The sequence below is a fragment of the Pyxicephalus adspersus genome, chromosome 4 (genome assembly GCF_032062135.1).
Source record: "Pyxicephalus adspersus chromosome 4, UCB_Pads_2.0, whole genome shotgun sequence".
In the NCBI taxonomy this organism is placed as follows: Eukaryota; Metazoa; Chordata; class Amphibia; order Anura; family Pyxicephalidae; genus Pyxicephalus; species Pyxicephalus adspersus.
The window spans coordinates 87523324-87537026 of record NC_092861.1 but is presented as its reverse complement, the minus strand read 5'-3'; the positions used below and the strand labels follow the sequence as shown (position 1 = coordinate 87537026).

Here is a 13703-nt window from a genome sequence, read left to right as displayed (position 1 = left end):
TAAAATGATATGTATAATATTAATAATAATATTATAACAAATGTTCCAACTTTGTTAGAAAAAAATGGAAGTTATTTTGACATAAAGGTCTAGCACAGTTCCGATCCTTATGCTAAGGATAGGTTTATTTTTGCATATGTATAGCATTTATTGAATTCACATATGATAGCCAACTGTAACTGTAAAAGCCACCTAGGAGATAAAAGTGCATTTATTTTTTTGTTATAATTTGGAATAACTTTGTGTAGAATACTAAAAGTTATTATTTCAAATTATATTAAGAGAAGTTACTTTGGATTTATGGATTTAACTCTTTGTTATCAAGGGCTTAAAGGTGGGAGAAAATGTTTTAAATAATTTGTAAAAACACGTTGAAGTGTTATATTTAAGTATATTTCACATCTTACAGAATATGTAAAGGGTTCAACGGTATTAGTCGGCTATATCCAAAAAACAGCCATTATGGGCAGAACATGATCCCTGCTGGTAAGCAGTACACCATAATCCTGGCCAATTTTTGAAACTATAAAAAATTGGTGAAGTGCAAAATACAATCACTCATAGCAAACAATGTTTTATTTAAATGTTGGCAGTCCAGAAGAATTTACAACAGCTGTTTTTGGGTTAAGATGAACCAGTTACAAATGGGCTTGTGTAAAATCTAAATACTTTGAATATAAACCCTAAATCTAATATTTGCTATTGAAAAAATATTTCCAGTAACAGTTTAGGGACATAAATGCAGAATAAAATGGCTTACAGCTGTTTTGCTTACAGTATTATCAATAGAATTTCAAAAGCAGTGACTGCTTCTACAAATAGCTTCAGCTATCTATTGACATGAGATGATTATTGCCCAATATTAGAAACACAAATTTATGTCTGTGGACACCATGGCTAACCAGTTACTGGGGTAAGATCAATTATTCAGAATAAATTGTGTATGTATATATATATATATATATATATATATATATATATATATAATTTCCTGCTACAGGACTAAAAACGGAAACACATACCATTAAAACAATTAAAAAAAAAAAATTCACTTACATATCCAAAATACATTTTATACATTATATACACACAAGTTACAAGTCTTTAGCTAACATTTAAAATCTTGTTTCTGATGTACCTCTTTTGAGGTTATTACTTAAAAACTCATCATGTTCAAAACTTAAGTTATTGTGCGATCTTGAGATCATGAGCAGCTTTTCCTTATTTGTGTAGTCCTTTTTTGCTGGTGAGGCTGGGGGCACAATCATTGTGTCCATTGGATCTTCTTTGTTCTCAAGTTTCATGTACCCCTTGCTGTTACTGCGGTCAAGCCGTGGCCAGCTTGGATGTTTTCTTTGTTCGGCTTGAACTGTAAGTGTAGAAGGACCTCTGTCTAAGTCTAAAGATTTTGAATGTGATGATAAAATATGCAAAGAAGTGTTGGATCCATATTGTTTTGGACCGGCACCTGGGGATAAAAGCTTTCCATTATTTGGTGCAGGAGCTAAAGTAGAGTCACTTCTGAGTGGTTCCATAATAGAATAGCTACGTGATAAAGGTGTATTGGGAGGTTTATATTGTTTCTTGCCATCATCAGGTATAGGTAATGCTAGTGAATCCATTGATACTTTTCTTGGTCTGCTACTGCTGATTTCGGAGTCTTCTGTAATGTTATCTATATCAGGCTCATCAATAACACAGTTATTTAATTTTATTACAGGCAATGTGAAAGCATTGATTGAAGAAGACACTATTGACTTAGTTTCACATTTCTTGGAGCTGCTATTTTTATCATCTCCACTTCTATTAGAATGACTGTGAAGGCCAAAAACTGAGCCCGACCTTTCCATAAGAAGTGGAGGCAAAAGATTAGTAAAACCTTTGCTTTCCCGGGGAATACTCTCTTCATCTTCAATAGAACTGCAACTTCTGTAGCTTCCTGGAAATGATGCAATAGTATGAGCGGCCAGTTTGGATGCACAAGGATTGTCAGAATGACGAAACTCAGCTTCTCCATAAAAGCCTGCATAAGTTCCATTGAGATGCTTCTGTTCCTTGATCCTCATGCTATGAATGTCTATAACAGTTGAATATATGTCTCTCATGTGAATAACTTTTGTCTCCTTATCACGATTTTCATGAAGTATAGCATTGGCACAAATAAAGATAAATATTCCAATACCCATTGTGAAAGGACCCAACATTTTCATTTTCTCAGAATGGAGATGTTGTTCCAAAAATTTTACCATCATCCCAGTTTCTCTAAGTATTTCTGTTTTATTAACATCTAAAGCAAGCTCTGGTGGTAAAAATGTGTCCTTTTGAGGCCAGTAACCAAGTACAGCCATGGCAATTCCTGCTACAGAAATTAAGACCCCTAAAATCAGGAAGAATCCGGAAGGAGAGTAAAGTCGAATCTTTCCTCTAACAATCACTACATCTGCTCTTGGACGACGTCTTACTGGCTTCTTTTCAGGTGGTGGAGATGTAGGCCGGGAAAGAAGGTGTTGGGATCTGGCTGAATCTTGCCTCTTTAAGGCTGCCAGTCCTGTTATAACTCCTCCAGTTGCTATCATAGTTCCACAAGTCTAAAAAAGGAGAGAAATTTAAAGATTTAAAGGTTTCTAATCCATCATCAGCAGAAAATCACAGAATAAAAATATTGTAAAAAGACATTATTATAAAAGACAATACATTCAATAAAAAAAGGAAAAGTATTTTGTGTAATGCCTGCATATATAATATGTTTGATTTAAAATGTAATCATTTTTTTTAGGGTTCGGTATTTCTTCGGATAGAGATTTAAATAAAAAGTGACATATACATTGATTTACACGTACATTTGTACAAATTTCTTTATTTCATGTGTTGTATTACTGTAATGTATAAGCAGCTTTTGTGTGGGAATTTGGTTGATCTACCAGTTTATACCAATTATCCATATATTCCACTGATGGAAAGAGAGTCCTGTAAGTGCCACTCTTCTCTAACACTGTGAGCCTGATTTATTAAAGCTCTCCAAGGCTGGAGAGGATACAGTTTCATCAGAGAACCTGGTTGATCAAGCAAATCTGGACTGGGTTTCCTAAAGTCATTTGACTTCAGTCAAGACATTTTCAATCCTGGAGCAGATCCAATTCAGATTTTTGGATCACACAGGTTCATTGATAAAAGTGTATCCTATCGAGTCTTGAAGAACTTTAATAAATCAGACCCTGTGAATCAGACACACATAATGCTGCATCAACTTCATCAAAGGTTGTGTAAAAGAGCTAGGGGTAACTCTAGAGAGATAATTTCTAGCCTATAAACATACAACACAAAAAAGAGAATAGACAAGGTTATGGACAAAGGATGGACAAAGTGAAAAAAGTGTCAACAATTGGAGGATGCACTGTACAGAGTGGAAGGTAAATTAATCTGACAGAGCATGCTTAACATAGAGATGACATAGGCGGCAGAAAATGGAACAAAGTTGAGGATATAGCTAAAAATAGGATAATGAAAAATGAACAAGACAGAACTGGTGGAAGATGAAGCCAACACAGTGGGTAGAGAATGGAGCCAAGACCATAGCCGTAAAGGAAGATGGAGTAGATGGGTAAGATAGCAGTGAAGGAAGATGGAGAATGTGAAAAAAGTGAAGGATGCACAGAGTGGAAAACTGAGCTGCTCAAAGATAAAGCAGAAAAAGTAGATGTAAGTGAGCATAGTGGGATTAGATGGATGGTTAAATACACAGCGGACTTAGGGGTTAGGGCATTGCATAGAGGTTACCGTATGTGATAAATTTTAAAGTGATTTTGACTATTATAATGAGGCGTGAGATACTCTGGAAAGGACAGGTGGGCAAAGGAACAGACTTATGAGACTTATGTTTGGAAAAACAGAGCCTAAAGTAAGCTAGGTACAAGGATGACTATAGATAAAAATAATTTGTACATATTTGTTGTTATTAAGTTGTTAAGTTAGAGAAGGGTGTGCTTGAAAATTCCAACCAAAATCCCTATTTTTTTGTTTTAGGTTCAGTTGAAACAGGGAAACCTCTAGCAGTTTATTTTTTATTGCTCCTTGTGATTCTACTGGGGAACTTTGCCACTTGACACTTGTTACACCACAACATACAATTGGGTACCAGGGGAAAGTGAGGAGAGATAGGGAGATTCTAGCACTTCTCATGCTATCAAAAGTAAACAAAAAAAACATCTTAGTTGAAACTGGGCTTCAAAGAGCTGGTGGATAATGATTTCATAACACTGTAATTTAAATGTTTAATATTTGTGAATCTTGGATAAAAATGCACTAAAGTTAGCCTAATATGTCTCAAACACTGCCCTGATAATCAGGCTTGTTCATAGAAATATACTTCATGTGGTAGTTTTTTTTTTTAATACAGGAAACAGATACAATCAGTAATCATACCCTAAAAATTATCTTCAGTTTGGTAATCCTTTTTCCTTTTAAACGTTATCTATATATCAGATGAACAGTGAGCAAATCTTATGAATCATAATTAATTATAATGGAAAGTTATTAAACAAAGCTAGATACTTTTTTCTTCCACCCACACTGAAAATGCTTCATATTTTGCTATGGGCAACCTTTATCGTTCTCTTGGGTTTTTTTGTTCTGAGACTTGCTGTTTATAGGAGCTGGAGGGCAGAAAAGTGTTTACGTTGACCATGGCAGCAAACAAGATCCCATCTGTAATTTGTCTAGTCCAAACTAGATAAAGAAGGAACCCAAATAATACAATAAACCTATCATAAAAAAGATCGCTTTAACATTGTGTAAATGTATGAAAGCAGCTATACTGTTTAGTTGAGGAAAATTACAATTAATGTCCTACTCTGTACAGGTAGTCCCTGGATTATTGACATTGAATATATCGATGCGTCCCAGATACGAATGGGGCTTCCCTGCTCGCTGTGTGCAGAACGGAGGCTTGAAGGGTGGAGGGGGCAGTTTGCATTACTTGCAGAAGAAATCTTTAGCTAAATACAGTTGAGGTTGTGGGTGATCATAGAGGGTTGAGCTCTTTCTGCAGCCTCTTGTAACTCTTTAATGACCAAGACACATTCTGTAGTTGTTTCCATTTGCATGTCAAAGCACAGCTTGCTCCAGAAGGTATTGAATGTCTAGGCTCCTAAATTTTCTTTTTTGGTTTGTTTGTGATTAACTCACAGGGAGGATTTTATACAGTAACTGACACCACACTGCCTAATAGTATGTTGAGACAAACATCTGTTCTAATTGCATTTATTAAAATAATGTACCTGTTCCAACTTACATACAAATTCAATCTAGGAACAAACCTACAGTTTCTATGTCGTATGTAACCCAGGACTACCTGTAATGTGGGTATAAATTAAGTGAATAGGATTGGGCTACTAGGGAACATGCCCCTGGTCACCTTTGTTTCATAAATCTCCTTACGGCTTCTGTCAAGGAAACAGCACAGGAAGAAAACTTCTGCTATATTGGAAACTAGCCAGCAAATAAAAAACCTGGTACCTAATTTAAAAAGTTTTTTTAAAAACTAATGGAGCTTTAATTTAAAATCCGATAAATACATTTTGGATGCATAAAACAAAGGTATGAAAAGTATTAGAGTGTCATAGCCTAATCGGAATGTCCACTTTACAAATTACATGTTAATGCACATGGTAATTGCAGAAATGAGCATGTTGGTTCAGTGGAGACTGCCAGGAAAACACGTCAATCCCAGCTTCCCTTGAGTGTGCCAGGGATGAATGAAATCTTACCTATTGATTTTGTGAAATTAAAAGCTGGAACTGGTGAAGTCAACAAGAGAGGATAGGCAGAGCTTGGGTACTGTATCTGCAGCCAAAGTGTTAGATGGGAGTATTAATAGGCAGGACATATATTTTTCTCAGAAATAGATTTTAAGGCACAATATGTTTCATTACAATATGAAAAAAGCATACCAGTTGGCTGCATGGAGACCAGCATACAAAATCATAGCAGTGTGACTGGACACCATAGGTGGCACTGGCATGGAGAAAGATAATGGAATTGCAGGTTAAATTAAAAAGGTTTAAAAAACCTCCAAAAATTAGATATACTTAAAAATTTTTTTTTTTTTAAAATTGCATCAAATAAAGGTGCAAGGGAAAGGGTAACCATTTGGGTTTTTCCCAGACCAGAATTTAGCTTTAAATAACCTCCATAAAATGTGACAAACAAAACCTTGACAGCATGATTGTCAGACAACATTTTAGTTTTTATTTCACAATCTTCTATACTATGCAGAAACAAGAAAGACGTGTCCTTTTTCAGTTTTCATTAGGTGATGTGTAAACAAGTCAGATTTTTGTTCAGGGAAGCTCTTGAGCAAGCTTCATACTGGGACTGTCACAACCTCCAGTTGAAGTTTTCTGAAAGAGATACAATGAAGGTTTTCACTGTTTTGGAGCTTTGATGTTTGCTGTTCCTTGACCCCTGTTGTGATAGGTAAGAATCAGCAACCAGCAGCTGCTATGAAGCTTTTTTCTTTTCTCCTCATTTTAGTTCATTTCTTAAGGAACAATATAATAATATAATCTTTTCAGCACTGTACAGAAAAAGTTATTTTGAGATATAGACTACAAAAAGATCATACATGTGTCATTTTTGCTCTTTTTAACTGCACACTATGCACCCATCTGCTTTCTTAAACACTGCTACAACTTTCTTATCATTTCCTGAACATTGAATTCAGTATGTCCTTGTAACAGTCACTGTATTACTTCAGCTTTAGACAGATCGGTTTAAGCCATAGCCAGAATTCTTGAAAGTATGCATTGGCAGAATTACAGTGGTAAAAACAACTGGTTTCAACTGTTAAATTATTCTTGCTAAAACATTTAAAATATATGTCATGGATATAACAGACGTACAATTTATAATACTAATTAAAAAATATTAAAAAAGCTCAATTAAAAATGCTTTTTTTGCCTTTACAACCATTATATGAATCTGCATGACTCTTATTTTCAGCTCTCATCCAGGTTTGTTGGATCACCCATCTTCACTGATGAAAGTGTATACTCTACAGCCTTGTAGAGCTCTAATAAATTAGGCCTATTGTTGGGCAGGTGGTCCTGCCAATAATGTCCTAGCTAATCCAAACGAATCACATATTTACACCACTATTTTTCTCTAAAACAGCGGTGAATTTTTGGTGGTCCGCAGCTCTGCGGACCATGTCCCCCCCTATGGATTGTGGCATCATAATGTCGCTATGGGGGAAGTTTCTTCCCCTATGAGTGACACCCAGCTCCCTGGTAAATTTAGTGGTTCGTGGGTTGGCAACTAAAAGTTGGAAACTACTGCTCTAAAATAAGGTTTTTGAATGGTAGGTACTACAGGCAGCCTGATTTCAGGTAAATGTAAGAATTAGTGATCCATTTTTTAAGTATAAATACACTTTTACACATTTATGTATATCTATAATACATAAATACACAATTATGTATATTTATAATATTCTACACTGACCTACACTAACCACCTCCCCTCTACAGTTCATTACTTACAAAGATCAAAACACAAGCCTGTCAAATGTTGACATCCCGCATCACTCTGCTGCCTTTGCCTGCAAAGAAGATCTTCAATGACTTCTATGGGATGTTTTTTTCCAACAACATAGATGGGAACAAATGGATCAATATAGAACTGAATGGCACTAAGCAGGTGCAGACAGTAGCGCAGTGAAATATTTAAACAACCAGAGTATGCAGTGCCCTGGATCTTGTTAAAAATTTAACAGTGAAAAGGGTTGTTTTTTTTAGTCATTATTTGTAGGGGCATGAGAAGGATTAGGACTACTTAAAGTATACTTATCCTTTAGAGCAGAACTTTAATCAAATAAACATTTCATGGGATATAATTAAGGGGCTACATGTATGCTGTCCCCTTTTTTGTATCCAAGCAGGTTCCAATTCATGGAAAAGGGCCTAAGTTTTTAACTTGTAACAAGTCAATTGACCTGAGAAAAAACCTATTAATGGGGAGCATTGGGATGATAATTGATAAAAAGCAAAAGCAGGTTCATTATATGAAAATGTTGCCAGCTCATATCTAGCACTAATAAGAAATATGCTGACAAGCATAAAAACGGGCTTAACTTTACAAATGTGTTGCTCCTCCATCATTTTCAATCACAGGATGGAGGCAGGGAGGTGTCTAAGCTGTACTGGTAAATTACAGTAGAAAAAAAAGTCACCAACTTGCTTCAATAATCTGGCAAAGCTGCATTAACATATGAACTAGACAAAATACAGAACAGAAAAATAGAAATCTTTTGGCAGGTAAAACATCTCCTATATATGTATTGCAATTGTGTATTTAATTGCCTAGAGTTCAGTTGTAAGCAGTTGAGAAACTATTGACAATGTTGTTAAACTAATTCAGTATTTTAAATATCGTTCTAAAAACTGATCTGCTGCTATCAGCAATTTTCTTTCAGTTTTATTTTTTTAAAGAGATAATAGACTTCCATATGAGGAATATTTTCAGACTTCACAAAACAGCCTCTGCTATACTTGCAAATAGCAATTATTATCCAAAATTAAAAGGCATATAAACACATCAGAGTTTAACATACATTTTGTATAATTTCATTGATTAGAGTTTTCCTTAAATATTTACGCTTTGTTAGTTTAAGTGCCAATGTAACACTTAGTGTGTTTCCAAGAAAACCTACACAGATTGCTGAAGCAGATGTGTTGGCAGCAAATGGAGGGAAGATTATTTATAAAATAGAAATCGTCATGACTGTTTCCTGCTAAACAAGCTTATAAATAAAATATCCAATAGATGGCATATTTCTGTGATAATTCAATGCGGTACTAAAATCTTTCTGACAACTGGAAATGGCCTGATCAGACAGTTATCAGAGCTGAGTTCAGTAGTCTTGTTCTATGAGTACTGGTTGGGTAAATAAATATCATGTATTTGGTGGCTGCTGGTGCCACCCCTACAATGCTATTCTTCACATTCTTGCAACTTCTTCTTCATTGCCAACTCATTAAAATGGTTGCTTGTCCAGCAAAGCTGCTTCAAAATGCCTATAGTCAAAAGAATTAAAAACTGAAAAAATATGTCAAGCTGTGATTCAGATTCCAGAGCAATCTTGAAAAATTAAAACATTCTCTCATCATCTATAATTATAAACTTCAACCTAGCTGGTGAAATGTATTTATTATATACAGCACTGTTGCTCAAAATAAAAAAGAAACTGCACCCTTAATTGTGCTATTGTACTAATTACTTTTATCCTGACTGCAGTTCTTCTTTAATGCTCTACTTCTACTATAGTTCATTTTTTTTTGCTAGAGAATATTATTTTTTTACAGATTTAGTTTAGCCAATTTCCTGCCTAGCAATAATATTCCCTGTGAAATGGCTATAGTGGCCAAGTAGAGCTATAAAAAATTCTTGTTGCCTAATATAGAATCACTTTACTGGGAATATTTCAAGATTTACAACAAAAAAAGTTCACAAGTGCTATATTGTGATTAATCCATATTGTCTTATTCAGTGTTTTTTAGAGTTAATGTATCCCAGTAAGCTTTACATATTAATGTATCTGCAAAAGCTTTCAACTCAATTATTTTACAGTAATTCTAAACCATTTTCTCTAAACTGCACAGTTATTCAGTACTATCAGAAAATTACTATTCAAGGAATTTACACACTACATATAGTTCATTATTTTGAAATTACTAGGCAACAAAGGAAACAAAGCAGACAATTACTTATGTTATACAGCAAATAAAGCAACTGTACTAGACTTGGAAATCTATTGTACCCTAATTAGAATTCTCCATAATGGTTACAGCAGCTCACAAGGTTACTGGAAATGCACTTTCTGAAATCTATGCTGTCTAATATCCTCTCTCTTTTTCTATTTTTACCACAAATCTATTTTTTTCCTATCAACAATTTCTGTTTTATCAACACCAATCCTATCCAATTCTTAAGCACCACACAATAGCCTTTATTTTCTTTACCTACAATGTTTGGATTTAAATGTTAATGTAATTGTACTTTTAAAGACTAATTCATCACATACTGCATGTCAATATTGCCACAATAGACACTCTTATAAAATAGATCGGCACATTCTTATGAAGATCCATTCTTTCTATGTTTGGCTTTAAGTCTTAACTTAATTGTAACTTTAATGAATAATTCATCAAGCTATTGTGTCACATACTGCATGTCAAAATTGCTGGAACAGACACTTGTATGCAATGGATTAGCACATGATTATGAAGATCAATTATTTCTATGGCCAGATTAATCACATTTGCCAGACTGCAAAGGACAGCTGGGAACATCATATGATGGGCCATTGCTCCACTTGTTGGTAGGCTGTACATTGTAAACTGCTTTTGGAATCATATTGTTTGCCTTATAAATTTGCTAAGGGGGGTACAGTAAAAGAAGCTTAATCTGTGTTTTTCTCCCTCTTTCTATTTATTACTTTATATGCAATTTGATAAGTCTATTGTGTTTTGGATTTTCCTAATGTGGTGCCTCACTGTAATCATGTGCTCAGCTCTTTAAAAACCCAACATGTAAGTTTTTACCTGTCATATTGGAACTTAATATTAATTATTTGCACTTATTTGATTGTTTAAAGCGTACCTAAACTGAGAATTTTCACTTTACATAAAAGGGTAGACAACCCTTTAATGTAAAGTAAAAATTAGGTTGTTTTTGTGCAGGACGTTTATAAAAAAAAAAAAAAAGGGTGCAGCACCACCCCCTAATTCTCCATCGCCTAGGCGATCGAGAATGAATGTGAGTGCAAAGCCTCTCAGAATACCTACATCACGCATTCCAGGAGATTCTTGGGTGCTCCTTCTGCGCATGCCCGAGCATCTCAGACATGTGCAGAAAGAGACCCTTTCATGAAAAAGGAAAAAAAAAATGCCCATCTCGTGTATGCGCAATGAGATTGGCAATTTTTTTTCCCATCTACGTCACCCGATCTCGCGCCTTGGTCGGGTGATGTAGGAACAAGAACCCAGGAGAAGAGGAGAGGATGGCGGCGCCCAAAGACGAATGACGCAGGACCCGATGGAAGAAACCCGGAATGGATCGGACTGCCCTGCGGGATTAAAGGTTAGTGTATTTTTTTGTGTTTTGGGGGATTTTGAGTTTAGTTCTTCTTTAATTTATAGATAATTTGGTATACTTGGCTGCACTTAGTCTGAGGATTTGGTTGTCCCCCAAAACCCATTACTACTATAAACGTCTTCTCCAGTCCATATCGTTTGATAAGAACATACCCTGATCTAGTGTTTTTTTTTTTTTATAAATGAAATATATATAAAAAATATAGTTTTAAATAATGCAAAAAAAGGATAAAAGATCTGCCATATGTTTTGCTGTCTGTGCACCACTGGGGAAAATTACCCTAAATTATAGTTCCGGAGGCACAAAAGGTAAAGAAATCTATGAAAGTGAGGGGAAGTTTTCTCTTTAGTTGTTCAGTTAGAAGATTCCCCTTCTCTCTGGTTGTGGTGTCAGCATTAATATTTTGGGTATACCCTAATTTTTTGGTCACAAGTATAAGCAGATAGATGAAGTTTCACCTGGAGATTCTCCTAAAGTTTCTTTTACTTTAAGCTGATCAATATAACCCAAACAAAACAGATTCAATAAAATAAATAAATTAATATATATGATGATTAACTACAAATTAAGACCATAAATAAGAAAAAAAAGCTTTACATATTCACTCATTTCCATTAGACAGAAGTCTCAAAGTGCATATGGTACATGGCGGATGTTATTTGAATGGACTGGGGATTCGTCCAAATAGTTAAATAGGAAAATACAAGCAGGGGGCTTTAAAACCTGTCATGAAAACCACAGTGGCAAGGAACAATACATTTTGTAAGCTGTTTTTCTTTGAAGAGATATACCATTACATAAGGAAAATAATATTTGCTTTTTATGTGCTCAGCACTCAACCTTGATCTATTAAACTGATTAGCTATTTACAAACTGCTAGCACTTACCTTAAGTATAAAGACTGTTAGCTGCTGAAATTATGGTGATTAAGCAGAAAGGCACTGTGCAATTTTAGAGCACATTGAACCTTGAGTACTGCTATTCATAAGTGTTGTGATCATGTTACAATAATGTACAATGCTGGCAAAAAAAAAAGGAATTGGAAAGCTGCCACTGCAACTAAAAGCCATTGAATAGCTGCATTTCTAACATTACTTGAGGCAGCATAAAAAAGCAACAATTCATGTCAAGCTCAGAACACTCATTTTTTGAAGGTGTTATAGGTAATAGCTACTTAGGCAACAAATGACTTGTAAACCAAGCCAAATTTTCAAAGCCATTAAAAGAGATTCAGGCTGATTGTTATACCACTTTTATCAAATCAGTGTCAATGTCCTTCATTTAGTTAGCTCTAGCAGAATTATGGTACAGTTTATTGAATATTGTTTAGTAGCTGTCAGTTATAAACAAGAGCTAAACTATTTGGATCAAGTTTAATTGCTGTGAATAAATGATTTTTCCTTACTGGTTTTGACAAGCTCTGCATGGCACTCACTTTTACAAAATATAGCACAATGGAAAAATGAATAAATGTCAGTTAAGATACCATGACCATAGTGATGGCAAAGAAAGAATGCCTGCCTTAGATTTTTGCAAGGCCATACTTCCCCAAGGCATGTGGAGCAATAAATCCTGATTCACTGTTATCACTGCCAACTACTAAATGCTGGTGTGGAATAACCAAGGAAAATAATTATTTGATTCTTTTATAACAGTAGTGAATGAAGCACAGTGGTCTAGTTGAGCTCTATTCACCTAAGACATCAGTTTTAGTCAAGCAAAATTACACCAATTGTTGAAATTTATTTGCATATTGCATATTATTTGCAAGTACAAGTTTCTCAGTGTTCTGATTTTGAAGCCTATTTTGGTACAAATATCTGAAACTCCTGGAAGTATCAAGTGCCAAATAATCCAACAGAAGTTGCTGAACTAATCAATCTCCTGAGCCACTTTTACTCTGCTGGAGCCATAACAAGTAAAGATCCAACATATAGTTATTATTATCTTCTTAAACAAAACTTCCTAATTAAAATAGTGACAATACTGCTGCCTGTTTTCCTATTGTTTTTTTCCTTGTCCCAAAGACCACCCATAAAATAAATTGAAATATTTTTAAGGGTGTCAGGGCAAAAATAAAAACTTAGATAAATTCTGATTTTATGTATTCTGTACAGTTCAATAATGCCATTTAGTAGTACCTGGGGTTTTTGACTGGTAGACTGCTATCTGGGACCACTTAGATTCTGGAGAACTCACTTACTTTACCCAACCAAAACTGTACCCTTTAACAGCTTCTGCTCTGGGCTGAGTGGGGTTTACCTTTAGGAACATATAGCTTCCACTGAAATACCTACAAAATATGAGATTCAGACAGATTTTATCAGACAATTTGTAAGAGATCAGCTACTTCCTGGACACAGACTGTAATAAGTTCTAGCTTTCCATGGCAGTGGGAATCCATTTAAGAATAGGGGACCTCAAGTGCAGCCCCTGATATCACCGCACATATTTAGTGAATGTAATATACTTCAGAAAGTTTCAAATATTGTACATGAAAGATTGTCAGAGGCTATGGACATATTGCAATAGATAGATACTGTAATTATGAG

The 13703-nt window shown here is 34.9% G+C and overlaps 1 protein-coding gene across 2 annotated transcripts in view; it reads right to left on the bottom strand.

Annotated features, from left to right (window-relative positions):
- Nucleotides 1–948: 948 nt before the first annotated feature.
- TMEM200A (transmembrane protein 200A) overlaps nucleotides 949–13703 on the bottom strand; it is a 60661-nt gene continuing 47906 nt past the window's right edge. For both annotated transcript variants that reach the window (XM_072408890.1, XM_072408891.1), the window contains exon 3: nucleotides 949–2588. In XM_072408890.1, the coding sequence (XP_072264991.1) occupies nucleotides 1116–2576 (1461 nt within the window). In that variant the 5' untranslated portion in view covers nucleotides 2577–2588 and the 3' untranslated portion in view covers nucleotides 949–1115. The remainder of the gene's footprint in view (nucleotides 2589–13703) is intronic.